We start from the raw sequence: 24,795 nt of genomic DNA, 5'->3' as shown, positions 1-24,795 counted from the left end.
AGACTGTGACTAGGCAGCTTCAACCCATTTGGATCAGGTTAGCTTTTATTATCTCTTTTAGTGTGGAACTGAGAACATTGTATAGAAACAACTCCAATCAATTTGGTAGATCATGTTCTTCTAGCAATGGACAAAGGACATCTATCCTTGCTGATAATGGTAGTTCTTGTGACCAACTTTTAACACAGTAAATCAATGGAATGGCTAATTAAGTTAAAATGTCTCTTTAATAGAACTGAAGTCTCAAAAGCTGGTGATGGGTACTTGATTGAGTTGCTCAAACACTTCCCATTTGGGGTTATGAAGAGTTCTATCTTGCCCCTCCCATTAGAAGGTGTAAGAGGGCGTAAGCCTACATGTCACTGAAAGTGGATGATTGTACATAGTGCTTTGATCCTTTTTACCGCTGTTGTGTTGTAGACTCTCTTTGTGACTGTGACCCAACACCGTGCCTAGGGTAGCCACCTGAAAATGCCAAGGTCAGGGCAGGCTGTAAAAGGAGAGCAGATTCTCCCAGCACTGGTGGGTGACACTGAAGTCAGACTTCCCAACCAGCCACAAACATTGCTTCTGATTCCCCACACTGGTTATCAAGAAGTCAAAATAAAATATACACAACCCCTGTACTGCATTCCAGTCTCTGGCTCCCAATCAGCCACTAGGTCTAGTAAAGAGACCAGTTATTTAAAAGGCTATGCTGTTTACCAAAAAGGTTTCTCCTGACCCCAAAGGGATCAGTACCAGATCAATATAAGTTTGGATCTTACCCAAAATACCATGCTGCCAGCCAATCCTTTAGTAACGAAAATTAAAGGTTTATTATAAAAAGAAAGAAACAAACTATAAGAGAAATGTTAAAGGATTAAAGCAATCAGACACATACAAATGATTTGAAAGTCTGTATACATCAGATTTCCAGTAGAATTGTGGAGTTTGCAGGCTTGTATAATCCCTCTGGTATACATTCAGTACCTGGATGGGTCTCAGTCCTTTGTTTCACAGCTTTAGTTCAGTTGTAGATGAGTTGATCTAGAGGTAGATGACACACTGAAAGACCGAAGACAAAATGGATGTTGTGAAGCTGCCTTTTATGTTCTTTGGTGTATGCCATGCTGCTTGTGGAATTTTACAGGAATAAAATGGAGTCCCGAGTCACATGAGTAAGTCCTGGTGACTCATCAGGTATATCCCTGGCTTCTTCCCCTGGCCCCTTGCACCTGTGAATCTCTTAATGGGCCATTAAGCAGGCTATTGCTGCAGCCATCCTGTCTGGGGTGTGGCCCAGACACAGCACAATTTGAAATACAGATATCTCAAACATATCCATAACTTCCATTACATATATATATATATATATATATAATAACACATGAACATAAATATCATCATCTTACTTAGCACATTATAGCCTTTCTAACAGTACCTGACATGGCATATCTCACATTAATTACTATGATTTTGACATTGATGTCAAACAACATAATAAATGCCCCTCCCAATCTAGCCAGCGTGACACCCCCAACATGAGATTGGTGTAGAAGGGAGTAATCAGAGCTCCTGAATACACCTCAAGGGCCCCCCTAATCCAGCCAGTGTCACAGTGACTATCTGGCAGACACTTATGTTTAGATAAGATACAGTTGCTTTAAACTTAACCAGGATAAGATGGTAAGAATGTTCATAGGTGGGGAAAATGTAGTAATTCTGTGAAATGCAGGTAGCATGTGCATGCACATTACTCTAGGAGTGAGACTGACTTACATCAGACAGGTCTGCAGTTTAGTGGTCCTGGTGAATTACTCTCTCAGCACTGAAGCCCATATTAAAGTCCACTCTTATTTGGGCTTCTGCTGAAATTGACTTTGAAGCTGTAGCAATTGCAAAATTGGTAACAATGTAGTCCAGTGACTGTCTTCCTCTATGTTCCTCCAAAATAACAAAGGTCAGCTGGGGAATTCATAAAGTCCAGCAGGCACTTTAGGTGCACAAGTCATTTTGCATGGCAGTGGATGGAGGATATGGGGTCTCGTGTAGAGATGCGAAATAACTGGGGGTTAGAAGAAGGTGGTGTTTCAGCTTCTGTCTTCCTCTCAACACACTGTGCTGCATAGATGTGGGAAGGAGCTGGCTCAGCACTGCGGGCAGGAGTTAAAGCAACTAGCTTCTCACCTCACTTAAATAGAACTTGTAGTGAAGAATGGGGAGGGAGGGATAAAGTAGAGGCAAGAGCCTGCAGCTCAGGGCCTTGAGTTCACTCCACTGGGTCCTAGCAGCCTCCATACACTGTATATATTGCTGTGATCTCTGACTTTCCCTGGTGACCCACCTAAGGGTTGAAAGCCTTAGTCTGAAAGCTCCTGCTGTAGTTAATTCTGTTGGCTTATTAAAAAAGTGCAGATATTAATCTTTAAAGCACACGTTCCTTGTTAGAAGAAAGTTTTTGTAATACTTTAAGTTCAAAGTATTGATAAAGTTTAAATTATAAGAGGCCAATCGTGATCCATACTCAGAACATCTCTTGCTGTTGATCTTTTTTGCAATGTCCAAATGTGCATTAGGTGCTTTATAAAACAGATTAAAAAATAGGACTTGAGCCTGTCCCCAAAAGATTACTATATAACTGTATATATGTGGGTGGGCACAAGGAGAATAATGAACAGCAGGAGACGTTAGGGTGGGCAAGGCCAAAGATTACAGTAATGAAGTCACGCTTTACTCATTTTAAGCATACATTCATCTTGATGTTTCCATGGGTCAATGGTAGTCAGTGGGTGTCCCATACATAATGGAGCTGCAGGATGAGCCCATACTTACATGGATCTCCACTCATGTAAACAGTTTAATTTACTTCACTGGGACCCACTCATGTAAATGAAGATTTCTAGGATCAGGAAACTTTCCTTCCTTTCTTGACTTTATGCTTAACATAACTTAAATGAGAACAAGAGACCACTCCATATCGATTTTCAATTTCCAGTCTGAGTGGAGTGTAATACTTTTTAAATTAAAAAAACTGGGTCAATCTTTGCACAGGGGTTAATGTGACCTAATAAGATTGGAATTATGCACACAATATCCAGCCTCAAAAATAAAATTTAAAGTGAGCATGCATTATTTAGCAGATTGTACAGCATCAGTCAGTGTGGAGCTAAAGGGGCAACTTGTAATGATCTATTATGCTGTGGGCGCCCCAAAATAACAATGGGCTTGATCCTGTTCCCACTGAAGTCACTGGCAAAACTCCCATTCACTACAATGGGAGCAAAATAGAATCAAATAGTTGTTGGACAAAGGAGTTCTCAAGCAGATGCATGTTGTAAATTAATATTAATATAGTATAGGTTATTTATTAGACAAAGTAATACTATGTGGGGATAAATTGCATTCCTAAGATTAGCTCATAATTCTTTTGAATGGCAATGCTGAACAGAAACTTTGAACTTCAGTGTTCTGGAAATCCTGGAAAAAATATATTGTTGGTTCTTTTTTTTTTTGAGAAGACTGTTTCTTCTCAAACCAGAGATTCGAATCAGAAAGCCTGAACTACCAAACGTTCTTCTGAAAAATACCATGGGAAATATGTATGTAGTTAGCTTGATAAATTTTAGACTTAACCACTAGCAGTCAGTCAACAATAATATTTCTCTCTAATCTTGAAACTAACACCACTATGTAAAATCCCATAATAGGAATACAGACAACTGTAAGATAGAAATTGGAGAACTTGTTTTGCTAACTGTGAGTTGTTTGTGTGTATCTGTCTTGCCTCCTATTTTGTAAGACCTTCAGGGCAGGGACTGACTTTGTGGGAAGTGTCTAGACCAATGGGAAGTTGGAGCCTTCAAATGCCACTGGAATACAAATAATGAATAATAGATTTTGAAAAGAACTAAAAGTCGAGACTAAAGTTTCATTTGACTATGGCAAATCCTGAATTTATAGACTACTGCATGTCTTTTTCTTTTGTGTTTTTGTTTTATTTTCCTGGAAGCCCTAGAAGTTGGAGAAGAATCAAACAAGAATCTGAGTAGCACAGGTGTCTATTTAAAAATAAACACATACTTTTTATAATTTTTTCTCAAACAAGAGTTTAAGGGGGGAAATGTTTCATAGAAATTCAGAAGTGGGAAAATAAGGCTTTCTGCAGCATTAAAGTGTGTTGAATTCTCCATTGTTACATACCTGATCCATAATCCAATGCAAGGACTACAGGACTAGACCCTAAATTTGTTTTTAAAGCATTTAAAACATTTTTCTTTCATTTTACTCTTTTCAGTAAGAGTATGGGAGCAATCATTATATCATTTATGATCCGTATGCGTCTTTCCATCATTTGCTAAAGTGCTCTGGAACTGTCCCTGAAAACAGCAGTCGGGCCTGTGTAGCATAAAACAAATGAATTGGTAAATGAACTATTTGAGATCAGAGCATAGCTGAACTTTGCATCTGCTAGGTTTTTTCAGTCTTGAATGATGTGATTTATAGATTTTGAAAACGTTTGCCTTTGTGCTAAAATGTCATTTTTGTACACAAGATGGCACTGTTTTCCTTTTCAATGAGAAGTGTACAACAAAACTAAGGCTTCAGCTATCTGCCACTGATTTACGGTATTATTCACATTTGATTCACATATGTTGAAACTAGACTCTTTGAAGAACTCTGTTATCAAACTTATTTCCTCCATGAATGCTTTTTAATAAATAAAGGTGGTGTCCACAAATCCTGTAGCTGAGGATTTTTCAAACTGTTTAAATACTTGTATTTCATTAGAGATTTTTTTGGGGCAAGGAAGCAAAAGTAATTTCTCAAGAGAATTAAAAAAATAATTTAAAATAGTTAAATGGAGGCAACCAACTTGGTTTAAAAAAAGATATAGCTCTTTTGAGAGTGTTCTTTCAACAAAAGGAAAGGTGTGTACCTGTGCGTGTGTATGTTTCCCACCTTCCTCCTGTGTTCACATTTTTAAAGGATTTTTTGGATGGACCTGAGAGGAAAGCACCAGACATGCTCAGACTCACTCCTTCTCCTTTCTTTTCATGCACACACATGCCTGAGGCTTGCAGTCTTTTGACTGTTTCATCCCTGCTGTTGCTATTACTAGGAAAAGCACCTTTTAGCTTGAAGCATCCTTTATTAAACTGTGAAACTGACAATGACCATGCTGCTGTCATGTGCCTAAAGATAAGAAACTAAAAAGAGCTAAATATATTTTCCCTTTTATCTCTTCAAGCGATGGGGGTGGGGAGTATTGAATCTGAGGGGCTTACTGTAACACAGTTTTTGGGTGAGAATGTGATAGTCAAGTTGAATGGCGTATCTTTAAAGTTTTCATAAAAATCATGTGTGGTGGTCTATTTCTAATAAATACCCTACAGGTGAAATCCTGGCCCAGTTTAGGTCAAGGGCAAAAGTCTCATTAGACTTCAATGGGGCTGGGATTTTACCCTGAATGTATATATGAGGTATCGCTGTTTGGTATCATAGAGATGTTCTACTGATAAAGCCTATTGCACTTCTAATAGATCAGATTCTCATTTCATCTATGCTAATCCTAAGAAATCCCACTGATATCAGTATAGCTACTTAGCACTTGCACCAGATCATGTGAGAACCAGATTTGGCCCAGGGCGTAAGAGAAGGTAAGAACTTGAAATCCATTTCCATGTGCTGTGAATCCCATCCTGAAAATTGCACCATGTAGTGGCCTATTGACTTGTGTGACACTTTATATTTTGCTTATCAATAAACTTGCTACAAATTTAGAATTTTCACCCAATAAAATCTAAATTTTCAGAGGTAGTGAAAGCCCTTTCTATCACCATTTGGTGAGAATCACTTTTTTTAGTATTATAAAGGGGCATTGTTTACAAGAAGAGTAACAAGAAAGTACTTGGAAGTGATGATGGCTTTACATCTGGTATTAGTGCCTTATTTTCAAATGAGTGTAAATTGTTGAACATTTAGTATTATAATAAAGAAATACTGTACGTGCATTTCAGATGGGATGCAAAAACATAATTTGATAAGAGGCTGTGCTAATAGTAAACTGTAATGCAAGCAGAGGCTATTTTTTGAAGTTGCTATAATTTATTCAGTGTTGTAGGTGATTAAGGTGCTTGGTTTTTTTAGTTACATTAGTTGGGTTATGATAGTGCAAAACTAAGCTGCTTTAAGCAGCCAGTGATTAAATTTTTGTAGTTTGGTGTAGCAGTTCTGATGCCTTTATAGATAATCCTCTTTTCCAACAGATAAATAGTATCTACTATCAGAGAAATACTTCTTAAAAAGTACAGTGAAAATGGTGCTATATCAGCTAACAGCGCTTCTCATAAATTGGTGAAGTATGAGTGGAGGAGGGTCTAAAGTGTCATAAGATTGAAAACAGAAGAACAATTCTGCACACTGAACTTCTGTGTACATAGAAAGAATCAAACTGCAGACAACACAACGAAGCCCATAGATTTTTTTGTAGGTGTCATTTGCAACCAACACTTAGAGTTTGTCACTTTTCAGTTCATTAATGTAAAACAGTACAGATCTATTCCTGCTGAACGATTTAGTAAAAAACTGAAGTTATGTTGTGGAAAAAGTCTGACTCTGATTGTGTCAAAGTCTAATTGCAAGTCACCAGAACCATATTGTTCTTGTACAACGAACTGGAGCATAGGAGCCTGGTCATGAAACCCAGATGAGCAGTGGTAAAAGGTGAGGAGGTGGAGAGAGAGAGAATGGATTCATGTAGGTTATTAGCTGAAGACGCTTTAATATTTATGAAGTGTTTTTTTTTTTTTTTTTTTTAATCCAAAGTCTTAGGATCCAGTTACAGGGAGCTGCGTCACCCTCTAGATCACATGGTAATTGTTGCTATTTCAAGGATCAAGTCTTGGAGAGTGGCACAAAGCCCTCCTTTCCCCCCCCCTTCTTTTGTACCACTTAGTGTTGGACAGTGATTATCGTATGATGGAGGGAGAGCTCCTGCTCTGATCAAACGCAGTTTAGGAGCTCAGTGGACTGAGTGTGCTTCCCCCCCCCCCTCACTCTCATGGAGTGAATCTGGCGGATATCAAGGGAGGAAGGGCAGCTCTAATTGGTTTCTCAATGAAAGATAATCACCTATTCCCCGGAGAGGGTTCGGATTAGCACTCAGCATCTCCTCTCTCCACTGATTTCAGATTTCTCTGCCTCCGTTTACAGCCCATTCAGCAGTAAGTGGATCGAAGAAAGCTGTTCACCACCCATTAGTGGCAGCAGATCTCCCTCCTCACTCACTTAGTTGGACGCTTCATTCACTCAGCGCTCGCCTTCCCCGTTGCTGCTGCGGGATAACAAAGTTAGCGAAGGGTGGAAAATGAGCGATCTGGAAGGGGACTTTGCCAAGATTTTGCAGCTGAAGGAAGAGCGAATTAAAGAGTTGGAGAAGCGATTGTCAGAGAAGGAAGAGGAGATCCAGGAGCTGAAAAGAAAACTGCACAAATGCCAGTCGGTGCTGCCCGTGCCCACCACCCACATCGGACCCCGCACCACCAGGGCACAGGGCATCTCGGCCGAGCCCCAGACCTACCGGTCTTTCCACGATCTCAGACAGGCGTTTAGGAAATTCACCAAATCTGAAAGGTAGGACCAGCTGCTGGGGGCATGGGCAGGCGCCCTCTGCCCACCCCCCTCCCCTTGTAGCCAGCATCGCGTTGGAAGCCTACGGCCCTTGGGGGATGGTTTCTAGGGGGTGGGGTGCCTAAATCCTGTCCCCTCCTGGGAGCTCCTCGCACCTGGGGTTAAGGGGACAAGGTGGCAATGGTCGGAAGACGAAGGGGCCTCTCACATGATGTTGGCAGGCTGTGGAAGGGAGAGATCCCCGGGCGAGGCGGGGGCGGAGGCGGGATCCGCTGCGCGGGGTAGCCGGAGCAGGAGAGCCTCCCAAAGTTCCTCGGCGGGCTCCTCTGTATAGCGGGGGCTGATTCCGAGCCTGCCCCGCTCGCAGCCACGGGCGGCCGCCGCCGCCCCGCGCTCCCCAGTCTTCTGCTGGCGACTTGCCTCCCTTCCTCCCCCCCAGCGGGCAGCGTGTCCGGGATGTGCCGTGTCACGGCCCCCTCCCCACCCGCGGCTGCTCCCTGGCTGTGCGTGCCTGAGCCGCGGGGTGGGCATGCTCGGTAACCACCATTGGACCCGCTGCCCTCCACAACTTGCTCCCTCAACAAAATGGAGGGGGGGGGGAAAGGGGGTGTCCAGACTGGAGACCAAAGCGGAGCGGGCAGGGAGCGGCCGAGAGGCAAAACCCGGCCCCCTCCTGCCTGGCGGCTGCTGCTGCTGTGAGACTCCCGGACACCGGAGAAGCCCCATCGATCGGTTCCAGCATTAAAGCCCCCACGGACATTAGCGAGAGGAAGTCGAGAGCGCATTAGGGGCTTTTAGGCGCTGGAAGTGCAGAGCACGAAATGCAGGCTGCGGGATATTGAATATCCCATTAACCCCCCCCCCCCCGCCTGCTCCTCTCTCGGGGGAGGCTAGTGGGGAGCCGCGGTGCAGTCACGCGAGCGGGAAAGTTGGGGGAAGGCTCTTAGCAATGGGCTAGTGCGAAGTTGCTGGGGGCGCCCCTCTGCTGCAGCGGTGCGGGGACTGGGGGTGCAGCAGCCCCCCGCCCCACCCGGCTTGAAGCGGTTTCCATCCGATCCAAGATGTACGGTTTGGTTCGCTGGCTTTCAGCACTCGCCTATACAAAGCGTTCCGGCAGCGCCTACGCTGGGCTGGGGAGCCCGTCAGGGGCTCGGCCGGCCCCGGTAGCCCGGTCTCTGCTGCCCCAAAGCAGCCCCTCTCCCTGCCCGGCTCCCTTCGCAGCTGCCCCTAATCGTCCGGGGCCCCTCTGCTCTGGACACCGGCGGGTCTGGTGGAACGTGGGCCTGCCCCTCCAGGGCAGCGGAGGCGAGAGGCCAGTGGCCACAGCTCCAGCCCGGCCAAACTGGCACAAATGTCCGCTCCTCTCCTCCATCCAGTGGTGGAAACTTTCAGCCTTCCTAGCCTACATCCGCGGGAGCGGACGCACCCCTCTGGAGAGTGGATATTAGGGCCCCACTGCTGCCCTGGAGGATCACATTCTCCTTCCCTGTTGTTATCTGTGAGGATTATTGTAGCTGATTACCCCGCTTCCTGCCATCCCTGAGAAGCGCTGGGCTGAGTTCAGATAGCAACTCGCAGAGAGCAAGTCTATGGGAGGCGAGGAGGTTGCATGGGAACAGTGGGGAATTGTTCGTGTGAGAGAGCAGCAGAGTTACCAGTTGGCCTGTGTGAGAAACGTCTGTGAGCCTGTGCTACAGACCCAGCCCATTTGAAAGAGCCAGAAGGGTGTGATTAAAAGTTGGCTTCGTCACAGCGTCAACTCCTGCCTCTCTCTCTCTCTCTCTCTCTGTGTTTGATGTGGAAATTGACTGACTATTTCCCAGCTGGTTTGGGTGACTTACTCGCCTCCTTTTTTTTTTCTTCTACCAGACCCAGACTACTTCTGCCTGTCTGCCTCTTTAAGAAACTCAGTTCCCTAAAGATTGATTTGGGTGTAAGCCTGGTTTTTTTTTTTTTTTTTTTTTTCATTCAATGGTTCCTTTGCTACATTTCACCGCGGCTTTTTAATTGCTACTTGACGACTGGGTTTATTTTTAAATTCCTCGCAGTCTGACAGTCCTGCTTTTCAGACTGGAGGGGGTTCCACCAGGGCTTGAAAGAGAGCACTGTGGATCTCAAATTAAAATTCATTTGGGCTTGCAATATGGCATTTCGAGTGATAATTGTCAAGTGTGTGACATTCCCACTGGAAAAGCCTTTAAAAAGAGACCTGGTATGGAAGTGGCTGCCAACAGCCCCTCCTGGTGTGTCCAAAGTCGAGAAAAGCTCGATATGTGGAGGGATTCTCTAGCTGCAGACAGATTATTCATTTCATTAGATGTGTCAAAGAACATATTTTTCTCGCAATGTGCTTTGCAAGTATGTCCCCATTTCCTCCTCTTTCTGGTTTACACTAGGACAGAGGGTAAACTTTTCCACTCAGTATCCGGGCTCATGCTTTAGAATGGAAACCATAAAGTTTATTTTCAGCAGGCTGACTCACTATAGTATAAAGAGTTATGACAAGTATAATATATGGACATAGCAATGGTTGGAATTGGGAGGTGGGGGATGCATCAGAACATTTAAAGGAGCAGTATGTGGTTGATAGCAATACAAAACAAGAACGCCTTTTTTCTGTCAGAAAAGTATGGCTGATTGGCTCATTCTGAAAGCAGGTATTGCTGAAATAAGGGAGCGCCCCTCAAATTTCTGACATTCCAGTTTAAGTATTTTGCTTCTAAAATGTTTGTCCTGTCCCTGGGTTCCCTTGCTAAAAGTTGAAATAATGTTGATAGGTTTTTTGGAGCTAAAAGAGACAGTTCTATTGAGTTGACTGAGCCTACAATAACAGAGCCTCTAGCATTGTGCCCAGTGACTGCTGTTAAAGTTATAGCATCCTCTTTAAGGGTTAATTGCTGGACAACTTGGAGCTTTCTCATCAACTGCAAAATAAATGTACTGTGAATGCTGACTTCCTATTTAGAACCTGAACACTATACAATAAAAACTATATATGTTAATATTATTGTTACTGAAATTTCATTCAAAATATTTGAATCGGCTACAGGAAAATAGATTTTGAAATATTTATTGCCACAAAATTCAAACAAACTTCTCTAACTTCAAACTATCGTTGCCACTCAAATGCCTTATGATACATTATCCAGATTTACTCGCATCAGTTGAGTATATAATATTAAGAACTCCATAAATAATCTTTGCAAAATGCATATGACATCCAGTGAGAACAGGGAGAAAGAGGTCTGGGCTCTTAGCATATTTCAAGCATATGATAACATCAGTGAAAATATATAAAAATCCAACTCATTGAATAAGGCCTGTGGACTTTTGGAAATTCATATTATTGAACAGACTGCTGAAATGTACAGCATTATCTGAATCTATACTATGAATTGCCCTAACCTGATATTTAGTGAATGAGACAGCTGTCCATTTAAAAAAAAAATAGAAAGCTAAGACCGGCATTGGAAGTGAACTCCTTTTCTTTCAATTAAAGCAAATTCATCCTGTTTCTTTCTTTCACTGAAGACTTGAAATTTTTTTTTTAATTTGGCCAAGTTATCCATAATAAAATCATCTTGGATCAGAGACTATTTTGGTCAAGATTTGCAGCTGTCACTTCAGAAAATTGCTCTGAACTGGACATAGTGTTATAAAATATAACTTAACATGGCCAAAACCAAGCTCCTGATCTTTCCCTCCAAATGCCTCTCCTGCCCTCTTCTTTCCCTGTAACGGTGACCAACATTACCATTCTCACTGTGGCTCAAACCTGCAATCTTAGTCATCTTTAACTTGGCCTTTTAATTTGACCCATGCATCCAGACCGTATTGAAATCTTGGCACAGTAACTCCCAAGTAACTCAAGATTCAACTTCTGCTTTCTCCCCATGTTGCCAAAACTTTTGTCCAAGCCCTGATCATCTTGTGCCTTGTCTACAGTAACTGTCTCCTCTCTAGTCTTGTAAAACATGTAGAAATCTACAACCTGATAATGGTCAGAAAGGTGACAAGCTGTGATCACTACTGTGGACTGGCTAAGAGTTACACACATTCTATTATATTTGTTGCCTTGTCTCTTCCATCCCACCTGACTCTATTTGTTTCATCCACCTGTTTTTGTTTTGTTTTTTGTTTTTTTTGTCTTTTAGACTGTGCATTTTGGGACAGAGACTGTTGTTTGTTATATTTTTACACAGTGCTTAGCCCAATTGGGCCCAATCTGATTAAGGCCTTTAGGCAGTATTACAGTGGGAATCTTTTCTTTTCCACCAGCAAAATGCCTGTTAATGCCCCTTAATGAGTTAATACTTTCATGTCCTTAATAATTTTTGTTTCTCTTTTTAAAATTCTCTCCATGGAGGTGCCCAAAAAGGGATACAGGGTTCTAGGTACAATCTTGCAATGCCATAGGGGGAGAGTTATTCTTTCCTTGTTCGGTGATGCCTCTGCATGGGCATTCCAAAAATCTCAGTGACTTTTCATATTTTTGCATCACACTTCAAGTTCGCATCCACTTTACTGTCTATTGCCCCTTAGTCTCTTTCAGTATTTCTAGTTTCCAAATATCTCACTCACATAAATTACCTGTGTTTTCAGACAGTTTGTACCACATGTGTATGCTTGCATATTTCCAGAGTGCTTCTGTCTTCTGTAGGACTTGCAGGTGCTCAGTGTCTCACAGGATCAGATACTTTTTATTTCTTGCGCCTATTGCTAACTTGTAATATATACTGCAGAATTTTTCCATTGTTAATGATAATTAATTGTATAATTCCTATGCCCTTACTGGGTCCTTACTGGTGGTTGCAACACTTTTCAATTTAGTATCTGAGAGTTTAATTAAGGCTTTGAGTTCTTGTTCCATATAATTAATGACGTTATTAAACAAAACTGGGCTCAATAATGATCCTTGCAGCATTCACTGACCAACCTTCTTCTCCTCTCTCCTCCATTTACCCCCAAATTCAATGGCACCGTCGCTCTTTACAGAACGTAGTGTATGTGCTGATGAGTTCCTTGATGGCTGCTGTGTCTGATGCATGAGTGACAGTCCGGCCCTCATTAGGGCACATGCATGCGCTAGCGATGCTCTGAATCCGAGAAGCAGATTCTTTCCTTCCTCCTCTCATGCCGATCAAATTAATATGTTGAAAATTAGTGCATCATTCCAATAATATATTTGGTTCATGAGTTTTTAGCTGGCATGAGTTGCATCAAGTCCAATTTGATCTTTCAAGTAAACAACGTAGCAAAATGCTACTATGTTTTGTTGAACTTTAGGCATATTGCATGACTCCAACTATTATGTTCTGTTCGTCCATGAAGCCTAAGCCCTGCAGCTGACCAAAAATCTGATCCTGTTTGTGTGAAATGGTATGCTTATAAACACATTACACTTATGTTCCTACATGTTTAAAAACTGCATGCAGAATTTTGTTCTAATATTTTACTAGGATTAAAAGTTAGAGTTGTTGGATAATAATTGCCAGGTAGATGTGGTGCCACTTTTGTTTTAGGTATCTCTATGATTCTCTGACTTTTCACCTACAATTTCTGATGGTTCAGTATCTTCATTAACGATTTGCTTTGGGATCCCAGGGGATGGATGGACGGACACACACACTCTATGTGTTTGTGTGTGAGGTGCGCTAATCTCAGAAAGGATTTCTATTTTACAAATGGAAATAGTTTACAAATACTCCTCTATCTGCATTTTAGCAATAGCTACTGACCGTGTTGTCCTTGTTGTAGTTCTTTAGAGCTGCAATTAATTTGCAGAGTACAGCATGAGGCTCTTCTCTAAATCTGGAGACAACTTCCATGTAATAGAAGCCAGTAAGATATTTAGACCAATATTGACGACATTCTACCCTTAAATTTTGAGTTGTTTTTAATTTAATCCATTAGGGCTGTATCCAAAGTTCATTCATGTCAGTGAGAGTCTTTCTGTTGATACCACTGGGCTTTGCATTAAACTCTTAGTCCATTTGCTTGCCAAAAGAACACTGATAATTAACTACCATGAATTTACTTTTATAGAAAATATCATTGTAATATATACAAATGAATCAGAAATCCTCATACTAAACAATATTAAACATGATAGAAATTTTGAAAAACAATTAAATCTTGCTGAGCAGAAAACAGAATAGATTGGAGCTATGGAATGTATTTTGTAGAATGTTAATATTGTAATGTGTTCTGTTATATTTCATGCACAATTTAATGAGTAATCATTTTAAAGATTCACTGAAGAAAACTGTATTAAAATAGATATGCATTACTATTTTCCCTTTTTATATGCAAGTATTTTTTCTGTAGTTGTACTTTTCTTTTTTGCCTTAATCACATGTGTGCATTAAAGATTTGCACCCATAAGATGGCTGTTTTTTAAAGGTCACTATTGAGGAGTAATTTTCTTCACATAACAGAATTAGTGTCATATGCAGACATCCTGTGAAGACTCTTAAGTATACCGTTCCAAGCTAGTATCTTTATTGAATAATGCGAGTTAGTTATAGAATCATAGAATATTAGAGTTGGAAGGGACCTCAGGAGTTCATCTAGTCCAACCCTTTGCTGAAAGCAGGACTAACCTCATCTAAATCATCCCAGGCAGGGCTTTGTCAAGATGCAGCTTAAAAACCTCTAAAGATGGAGATTCCACCACCTCCCTAGGTAACCCATTCCAGTGCTTCACCACTCTCCTAGCGAAAAGGTTTTCCTAATGTACAAGCTAGACCTCCCCGACTGCAGCTTGAGACCATTGCTCCTTGTTCTGTCATCTACTACCATTGAGAACAGCCTAGCTCCATCCTCCATGGAACCCCCTTTCAGGTAGTTAAAGGCTGCTATCAAATCCCCCCTCATTCTTCTCTTTTGCAAACTAAACAAGCCTAGTTTCCTCAGCCTCCTCATAAGTCTTGTGCTCCATTTTTGTTGCCCTCCTCTGGAGTCTCTCCAACTTGTCCACATCCTTTCTGTAGTGGGGGGCCCAAAACTGGACACAATACTCCAAATGCGGCCTCACCAATGCCGAATAGAGGGGAATAATCACTTCCCTCGATCTGCTGGCAATGCTCCTACTAATGCAGCCCAATATGCTATTAGCCTTCTTGGCAACCAGGGCACACTGCTGACTCGTATCCAGCTTCTTATCCACAGTAATCCCCAAGTCCTTTTCTGCAAACTGCTGCCAAGCTCGTCAGTCCCCAGTCTGTAGCTGTGTATGGGATTCTTCCGTCCTAAGTGGAGGACTCTGCACTTGTCCTTCCTTGTTGAACCTCATCAGATTTCTTTTGGCCCAATTCTCCAATTTCTCTAGGTCACTCTGTATCCTATCCCTACCTTCCAGGAGGAAGAATGAGAAGGAAAGCATTCTTGTGTACTTCTATAGATTAGTGAATATTCTGGTATAAACCAAAACCTTGCAAACTTTCCAAATAGCCATCCTACCCATGATAGCAGATTGTGTGTGTGTGTGTGTGTGTGTGTGTGTGTGTGTGTGTGTGTGTGTGTTTGTGAGAGAGAGAGAGAGTTCTTTTAAAAAGTACAATTCTTTCTAATTTTGGGAGGGGTTTGTGTGTGACTAAGTAATTATGTTGAAGAAATAAATGTGCTTGTTTATAAATCTCAGAAAACTTTTGAGGAAGGGGTCATGCTGCCTTTTAAGTTTGAAATTTACTTAGCAATTTGTGGACGGGGGGAGGGGGAACTCAATTGGTAGAAAAAATAATTAACACCACTCCAGCGGTAATAGCATTTATTCTATTTTTGCTTTTTATATTCATATACCATGGGTTATGTTTAAATATTTATGTATATAGATAGAAACTACTAGATTAAGTCTAAAAGATCCATCACCTAGTTGCTGGTTATCAGAACATAAAGTGAGAAGTAATCCCCTAAATAACTTCTTCTCAAAGCTATATATTTCACAACTAAGTAGTATGGGCACATCAGTAATTTCTGAGAGAGATAGTATAGTATTCCTGGTTGTTAAGGAAAACTCTTAGGCACTATGTAAACACTGAGCACTTCTCATGTACAAAGCTCTCTGCAGAATTTTAAAGTATTTTGGTGCTTAGTGGGATTTAAAAACTCCTATTTTACTGTTCGCCCAACAAAGTAGCAAAACTGAAGTGACCTGATCACTGTAATTTTGGTGCAAGGAGTTTATCCCAAACTATTCAAAGGTTTTTCTTTTAAGTTAAAAAAGAAGAGTTGTAGTATTTGCCACAAGATGGCAGTGGGGGTTAATGTTTAATACAATTTTGGGGTGTATTTTGGTTTCAGTCAAAAATGCTATTTTTATTCATTGTGCATCTGCTTGTTCTCCTGACAAACAGACATAGTTCAGCTTTCTAGAATCAATAAACCGTACAATATCTTAATTTTTATATCTTTGACATTGTCTAATATGTCAAACTACAGGAGAATATGTGTAAAGAAAACAGTGTTACTTAACTCTCTTCAGATACTGTTAGATTTCAAGATACACTTGTATGATGCATCCAATATAATGCTAAAAGTTCCAGAGGGGTAGCCATGTTAGTCTGTATACAGCAAAAACATCTGATGAAGTGGGTTGCAGGCCATGAAAGCTTATGGATGCAGTAATTTGTCAATATAATGCTAAGATTTGATTCTGCAAATATGTTTTCAGTGAACATTGTTGATGAACTCCACATAGCTCCATATCAATAATGTTTTTGGAATAAATTAGTATCTAATTATTCTAGCAATATTTAATCAAATATAATTTAAGGTCTAGATTCTGAATTTTGATACAGCCCCGGGCAAGCAGTGGTGGTGAGTAAATTGCACCACTCTAGAGGCAGTCCCAGGAGCTATTGTGTCTCGGAGAAACACACCACTGAGTCATAATTCCTCTTGCTCCCCATGGCTAGTTACTTACTGCTGGCCTTTATTACGAGCAATAAATTATGATTGCTCATGCTGGCTTGGCTACTATTGCCAGAGAGTAGAGGTGTAGCCAAGATATTTGTCAATTCCCTGCTCCCCTCCATCTCACTTGCCCTGGTAAGGAGTAAGCAGGTGAATAGCACCACTTATTCCTATGTGCCTGAATCCAAAGTATCAGAAGCCTTCTTAAAGACCTTTTTTACTTCCTTGTGCATCAGCATCTTGTCATATGATTATTTTTTTACATCCTCCGTTAAGGTAGAAAGAATTCATTTCCCCCCACTGAGCTACCACAGTAGGGGATGAATTAATGAGGTCATGTCTAATTGACTGCAATATGCTGCATCAGTGCTCCCTTGGAGAATACCGTTCAGCCTTCTTGTACAAAACCTATTTAATTCAGCTGTACCTGTGGCTATACTCAAGAGAACAGCCAAGAGGCTGGAAATGAAGTAATCATTCTGGTGCTATGGCTTGTGTGTGTGTGTATGTGTGTGTGTGTGTTATACCCTTGATACAGACATAGTACAGTATATTAATGCATATAGAAAGTAAAACTTGAATTATGCTAAGGTTAAATCTTTAAAGAAAGGAAGGAGAATTGGAGCTAAGACTTTCATTGTGTCATGCATTTTATTTCCAGGACTCAGGTTCATGTGCTGATAGAGATGGAGTGGCTACCCTTAAAACAGTATTTTCTTGATTTTTGTAATGTTAAAGTTAATTAATAAACTGTCTTGAATAATTTTTTTTCGTGTTTACTATTTCCATTTGGCTTTAAAACTTTACTAAAATCAAAATTGTGTAAAGATTACTGTAAGTGTATATGGAACTCTATTTGCGAAATAATTACTGCAGCATCTCTTTTGAGATTGTAAAACTTTGTCAAAGATTTTAACATCTTTGTGCCTGAGACTCTGTCCAAGGTGCTTCGGGATGTGTCGCAACAGGCCAAGCCTCATCACGCTTCTAGGTAACAACAGTGCGCAGAAAACAGTTATAAGTGGTTAATAGTCAACAAGATAGATAACCAAAGAATATCCTTTGTCTAGGTCAGCCCCAATAACACATTCAGGAAGAGTATAATTGTTTTAAATGTACAGATTAAAAAGAAAATCTGTTTTAGTCATCCCACAGATCACTGATACAATACCATCTGACTTCAGGCTGTTGTGACAGGGCATACTTTAAATACTTAGTCCATGGCTGATTGACACAAAAGATCACAATGGCTTCGTTAGACTCATTAGGCTTTATTATGTCAATACACTTTAAGGAGGCTTTATCCCACGGATCCTTTCATAGAAAGTAATGTAGTATGCTAAAAACCCTTAAGAGATTTTTTATGCAAACTAATTGTTGTACGTGTGCAGCTGCTACATCTATAAGTTAAATCACTCATTTGCCATTGTATTTAAATAATAAATACAGAAGCATAACTCTACCTTTGACTCACTTCCTGCAAAAAGAGAGTTCCTTTTGCTAATGCAGAGAGCCTGGTCTTGCGAGGTGATGGGTGTCATCATCTTTAAAAAGCAGCTTGCATGTATGTGCAGCAATTACTTTTATTTCATTAGAAGCCCTAGCATCTTGTAGGCCTAGAGAGAAGATAGTTTCTGTAAGAGACTCTATGTAAGTTTAAAATCTATAGGAACATTCTGAAAAGAATAGCTGAATCTATGCCTGGTCCTGGAAATATTTCTTTCTCGACAAATCCTTTCTCATGCAAGTTGTCCTATTTAATTCTATTGTGCAGCGGTCTAGGCTTTAAGTTGTCCAAGGTGTTTTTTTTTTTTTTTTTTTTTTTTAAAGCGCTAACTCAGTTCATTTCAGAAATGTGTTTAGAAAAGTAAGCAAGAGTTGCAGACAAGTAGAAAGCTACAAACTGGATCACTTAAGTAAAAAGAACTGTGACAAGGTCTTCAGTGCTCTAAGTACACCCATGGGTTGGCATTACAATGAGCTGAAAGATTCTAAAAAGAAAGGAGTGTATAGCTTAAAATCACTGAAATGTGGTGTGATTGATTAATTTTAATGGGATGAGGTTGCTATCTCTTTTTGGACATTGCTTTTATGTGAAGAACACTGATAAGGACAGTGGGATGGTTGGACTCCAAGGAGCGAGCTTCACTATCGTATCTACTAACCCCACCATCTTCTGGGACTCTGAGAGGAGCTGTAACACTGTATTGTCTTTTGTGGTCCTGATGCTGAAAGGCAGTTAACCAGACCAAGCCAGTGAGAGGAAATCAGATGACATCACCACCTCCAACAGCTTCAGCTAAAGTCTGAACACCACCTGAGGTTCTTGCTGTCACCCTTTCCCTCACATGTCACTGTTTTCTTCCCCATATTCCTTCCTACCTTTCTCTTTCCGCCCCCGTCTAATAAGCATTTGGCATAGCCAGCTGAGACAACTCCACCTGTGCAACGCTGCTTTGGCCCTGTGACCAGACAGGCAAGCTAAGCAAAGCCTTAGACTGTGTGATTCTGGCAGAAGTTTTTATTAGGGCTTGGAGTGGCTGATTAGATTGTGGGCTGGGGCTGTTTATCCAGAAGTGAGGTTGCAAGTGAGAATCAGCAGCAGAGATAGAAGTTGCATTTTCTATCTTTGCTATTCTTTTCTCTCCCCTTTTGTTTGTGTGTCCTTCTCCTTAAAGGAAACAGAATTGAACTGGACCAACAGTTTCACCATCTAAACTAATGTATTCTCTTTCCACCACAAAAAGACCCAACAGTTAATACTACTTTAGTTCCATTTAAAAGGTTGTCAAACAGATTTTCTCTGTGCAAGACTATACAGCTGTAACCCTTCTGCCAGACAGAATCGGCAGCAGCAAGGGCCCGGTTCTATGCCTAGGTGTCCCTGTTATTGATACAACCCCAAACTGGCTCGAGCCCCCACCCAGTCACCTGGGATATCATACACTATCCCCTGGGCGCCCCAAAGGGCGATACTTCCCCTCTTGCAAGCACAGAGTCTGAGTGTAGAAAGACCTTTTTCTGCTATTAAAAGGTTTAACACAGCACTGGTTTGGGAAACAGTGCAAACAGAATTTGTGAATTCAATGAGCCAAACCCATCCCAGAGTACGGGGCATGTCCTTCACCTCTCCCTTCCGTCTTTCCTGTAGTTGCAATGTCCACCTCTTGGTTGTGGCTCCGCCCGTCCCCCTATGCAGGCTCCTGTCCAACACAGGCTTGACCAGGCCCCCTCCACTGCTGTCTCCTACTGCCTTCGGGCTCCGCTGAGTCCCCGACCACTGGCAGCCACCCGCCTGGCTCCTACCAACCACGGCACTGACCACATCTGGCTCCCGCAAACACCAACCAACCAGCACCAACTGTGCCAGCCTCCCACTGGAGTTGACTGTTGCTGACTCAGCTCTGTCAGTTGTCAGGCAAGGTTTCCCAGGGCCTCTACTGATTCAGCCCTTAGTGAATTTCAGCTCTTTAATGATTCAGCTTTTAGTGAATTTCAGTTCATGGGTAATCCTTCTGCTGACACAGAGGCAATATCCCTGCTTTCAAGAAACAAAAGACTCCAAGAGGAGTCATTAATTCTACCTTTTAACAATGGGAGGAGAGAGTTACTCCATGCGTGGGCGTGTCCCTTTGCCAGGGCCAGTGCAATCCCAATAGCAGACTCCTCCTCCCCTCCCCCTTTACAAGGCTGAAACATCTGTCTGCCACCCTTGTGGGACTCCATTTAGTTTAGGGTAAAGTATTTTATCATAACAGGCTAAGCACAGTTCTGCTGACATCTGTTCATACAATTGAAGGACAACATTTCATTACCCCAGCAGTTAACACAAAAGTGGTTTGTAGCCCAAAAGCAGCCCTGCTAACCATTTCCCATTGTGCTCAGCACCTAGGTGTGCTTATCCATATACAGTGACATTATGCTAAATACTTAATTGTACTTATGCAAATACAAAGCCCATGCAAATAAAGTGCCCACCCCTTTCAGCTGACTGAGCAGAGGGAGTGCCACTCAGACCTTCCTTACACAGCTAAAGAGAAAAGAATAAGGTATCAATAAAATGAAAGTTTTACTTAATGTTTTACACTCCAAATGCTTTAACTGTTTTCTATTTTCTGTCTTTAGTAAAAAGCTAAAAAGATATTTAATGATAGTTGTTCTAATGGGGACACAAAACCCTGGAGCACACACAACTGTTTAATGATACAACAGTGAACAAGGGTTTTATTAACATCTTATCCCTGGTTGGGCCCAAGATACCCGCTTATCAGCACAACACTTCCGTGTGACTACTCATGAGTAATAATTATAGGATTGGGTTTAGAAACAGAAAAGGTCATCTTGTCTGTCCCCCTGCCAATACAGAGTTGTTCCCAGTAGTGTATTCTTGAATGCTTTGTTCTGCCTACTTTTAAATTATTCAAGTCATAGGACTTTCACTACTGCTTCCCTAGGGAGACTAACCCAGTCAAATAGACTTCACTGAAGTTGAGAGATTACAGTATAATGTAACTTTAGTCTGGAGAAAATTTTCCTGGTTAGGTTATGAAAACCTAAAAGTGTTGTTTATATATAAACTTTATCATAGCATTGCCAGGAACCACCTCTATAATTTTAAACTGTTTTTGTCTCTCAAATATTTGATCTCATTTTAAAAATAAAAGAGGAAAGTTCTGTAGTAAGTGAGGAATATTACCTTTCAAAATAACATTGGGATATGATAGAAGTTCACTGTGGAGTTTGGAAAGGAAAAAATTAATCTCTCACTTGCTGTTGTATTTTTCAGAGCAGTGCATAGATTTAGACATATATGGTATTGTAACCTACTCAGCTACAGAGGGGCTCTTCTTTTAGGCACATAGTGTAGTTCTCATAACTTTAGTCTACATTATCACCCTGAGAATATTTTGTTATAATATTACCTTTCAGATAAAGTGTAGCAAAGTAAAATATATTCAAAGGGCTAAAATAACCAAATAAACTCACTTTGCAGCCTAACTAATGAGAGACCTAGGAAAAACCGAAGATGCCTATTCAGTAAGAGCTGCAGTTAGATGTTGCTCCTGGAAAATATCTTGCACACATCGGGGTTTGTGAGAACATTGTGATGCATGTTGACCTCGTTGCTGCAAAAGAAAAAGGATTGTTTCAACATTTTATTATTTAGCTTTTTAATGTTCCATTCATGGAAGTTATAAAAACATATTTTTCCCCTTTGTATTAAACAATTTTTGCAGGGGAGTGTAATTAAAATAGGTGGACAGTAGAAATGGAATAATTAATGAAAGCAATAAGACAATAAAGTGAAAAGAAAATTCTTAATCAAATTTTAAAAAGTCCATTTTAGCAGAAGAAGCTAATACATTGTCATATCAGGTATCGTTGCTTGCACACACAAGGATTCATTAGCACAATTTTAGCTTTGTATTTGAGGTTAAAATTCACCAGCCATGTATAACCTGAGCAAATAGACTTTGTGATGGTTACTGCACCAGGGTTGTGGACGGAAGGGTGGAATTCACTGCCTCAAGCCATGGGCAGGCCACGGCCACTCTTACGTAGTGTGTAGGTATGGCAATTATGATGTATTCTAAGACCGTCTTCCACTGTGTTCACTGACTCCGCTCTTCACTGCACATTGGGACTCTTGAATTCAAATCTGAATGAGAGAGAGGCCTGGTGTAGTGGACTGTGTACTAGAATAGAGAAGTAGAATTCCTGAGATTTATTTCTACATCTGATTCTTCTTGCACCAACATCTATCTAATCTATATTTCCAAGACACCTATTACCTTAGTTTAAGGGGACCAGATGTCCTGATTTTATAGGGACAGTCCTGATATTTAGGGCTTGGTCTTATATAGGCACCTGTTAGCCCCTCCTTCTCCCACCCCCCCCAAACTCCTGTCCTGATTTTTTTTTCACACTTGCTATCTGGTTACCCTCTCTTAGTTCTGCTGGCGTAGTGCTTAGCGGAGAGCCCTGATGGTGAAAAATTTGTTAGGAGGGTGATTGGGGGGGGTCAAGCCCCACTCCACCCAATCTCCCTACCATCAGGTGTGATCACACTTAACCAATGCAAAGTTGGTGACTTGGGAATGGGCCTGGGCATGGCAGCAGTAGGGTGTTTTGATTCAGTAGAGTCTTTAGTGAGAATCCACTTATAGGATTACTATAGAGCTCCTGACAGATCAAAGCTGGCAGTGGCCCTTTCTGGTGCAGGAGGAGGCAATTTGCCTGATTTCTAGTTGTATATATTTTTAGATGCTGCTCTGTTGGGGTTTTCTTTGTAGTTACACTCAGTGAGCACAATTCTGCCCCCAGAGACACAGGCACAATGTGCATTGGCGGCCTCATTAACAGTTGCAGATTTGATCCATGATGTCTGTTTGTGTCAGCTCAACGATTTTCTATTTTGAGGATAGTTTTCTAAAAAAGGTTAGAAAAAAGTGAATCAGACTTGGGGCTAGCATAATGGTTTTCTTGTAACCAAAATTAGCTACTCAAGTAGTACCAAGCCAAATAAATACTTTAATTGAATAAATAATTTCCCTTTTATTAGGCCTGGCTTTACAATAAATGGGCCTATTAGTTAACTTTTGACTTCACAATGCAATTCAACTCATTCGCTTACAACTGAATTGACTAACATGTTTCTCTTGCTCTAAATTTGAAGTAGAACAGGAAATACATATTTTTAAAAGTCACAATACCATTTTTAAGAAGGCATTTTGAAGGACATGTAAGGAGGATATTGAATATCCTCATTGAACTATTGTATTGAATATTCTCAATTAACTGGTCACAATCTCTAAAATGAAAATACATTGCTTTAAATTGTTGAATAAATTCAACCACTGAATCACAATGTTAGATATCATGATATGCACTGGTTTAAAAAAAATAAAATCTTCAAACAAATTAATTATGAACTGTTCATTCAGCTCTAAGATTTATACAATAATAAGGCCTTCAGGTTTCTTGATTTCCATATATATGTTTTAAATAAAGATTTATTTATTGTAGCTAATTTTGGCATGGAATTGTGGGTTTCCTCTGACAAGCCATTTGAAAAAGAGGATTTGAGGGGGTATTTGGAGCCAAGGATGGAGGTAGTATGGCATATGACACCCAGGAGGTCACTCCAGCTGTACTGGATTTATAGTATAGAGTAAAAAGAATTTAGAGTTTGTACATAAAGAAAATTGATAACAGGTTTACAAATTGTGTGGGAAAGTGTGGTGAGGTGTGTGGGTGTGGTTTTTTTTTTGCTGCCGTTCTTAAGCTGCTGTATCAATGGAGTAGCTCAGAGAAGAAAACAATGATTATTGCAAGGATCATTGCATTTTAACTGGGAAATCACTATATTTCTATTTAAAATAGTTTATTTTCCTTTAACAGAATTATATGACTCAGAACCAAATTCTTTTTTTAAGAACATAAGAATGGCCACACTGCGTCTGACCGATGGTCCATCTAGCCCAGTATCCTTTTTTCTGACAGTGGGCGGTACCAGATGCTTCAGAGGGAACGAACAAAACAGAGCAACGATCAAGTGATCCATCCAGTCATCCAATGCTAGCTTCTGTTTTTACCATTTATATGCATGCATACCCCATGTCCACAATTTAATTTTTAATTTTTTTTTGTTTTGCATAGTGAGTATTGGTACAATAGGAATATTTACTTCTTTTCCTACCTTATTATTTATCTTATGACGTATCTATTGTCTTGATTACTAGAAGGAAAAGAAATTGAGTATGTAATATTCAGAGATCCAAAATGGATTCCCCAAAGGTTTCTAAATGACCTGGAATTCATGCAGAACTTTGACATACACAGCATATGCCATTGAACAGGACTAATTGTAATGCAGAAGTACAATTATGGTAATTGGAATCAATCAGTGGCTGTGAGAATGACAGGTCCCATAAGAAATGACACATTTTAAACGTGTCTTAAAGGAAGGTTTCCAGTTTGGATATTTTTTTATTGCTTTGACGAGTCCCTTGAAGTGAAAATAGTACAGAATTAGATAATAGAAATGGGGGCATTTTAACAACTATGGAGCCAGATCCTGGTGTTTGGCCTGAGTGAGAATTGCTGAACTGAACAATTAGTTTAGATTTCTGCTATAAAAATATAGAAATGTGAACATTTTTTCATCTTCAGATTTTATACTTTGAGGTAACAGGTGATGGTGGAATTACTGGCTTTGTGCCCCCCCCCAGTGATAAATGATGAACAACCAACAGCAAAAATGACTTGAAG

At 40.7% G+C, this 24,795-nt stretch overlaps 1 protein-coding gene across 1 annotated transcript in view; it reads left to right on the top strand.

Moving 5' to 3' along the window:
- The first annotated feature begins 7,348 nt into the window (after positions 1–7,348).
- PRKG1 (protein kinase cGMP-dependent 1) overlaps positions 7,349–24,795 on the top strand; it is an 819,482-nt gene continuing 802,035 nt past the window's right edge. Inside the window, exon 1 of the mRNA XM_067552762.1 lies at positions 7,349–7,614. Coding sequence (XP_067408863.1) covers positions 7,349–7,614 — 266 coding nt within the window. The remainder of the gene's footprint in view (positions 7,615–24,795) is intronic.

The sequence above is a fragment of the Emydura macquarii genome, unplaced genomic scaffold (assembly GCF_026122565.2).
Source record: "Emydura macquarii macquarii isolate MOO-44397 ecotype Brisbane River unplaced genomic scaffold, CSIRO-AGI_Emac_v2 contig_1390, whole genome shotgun sequence".
NCBI lineage: Eukaryota > Metazoa > Chordata > Testudines > Chelidae > Emydura > Emydura macquarii.
The sequence above is the reverse complement of the archived record's forward strand: the minus strand, read 5'-3'. Positions and strand labels throughout refer to the sequence as shown.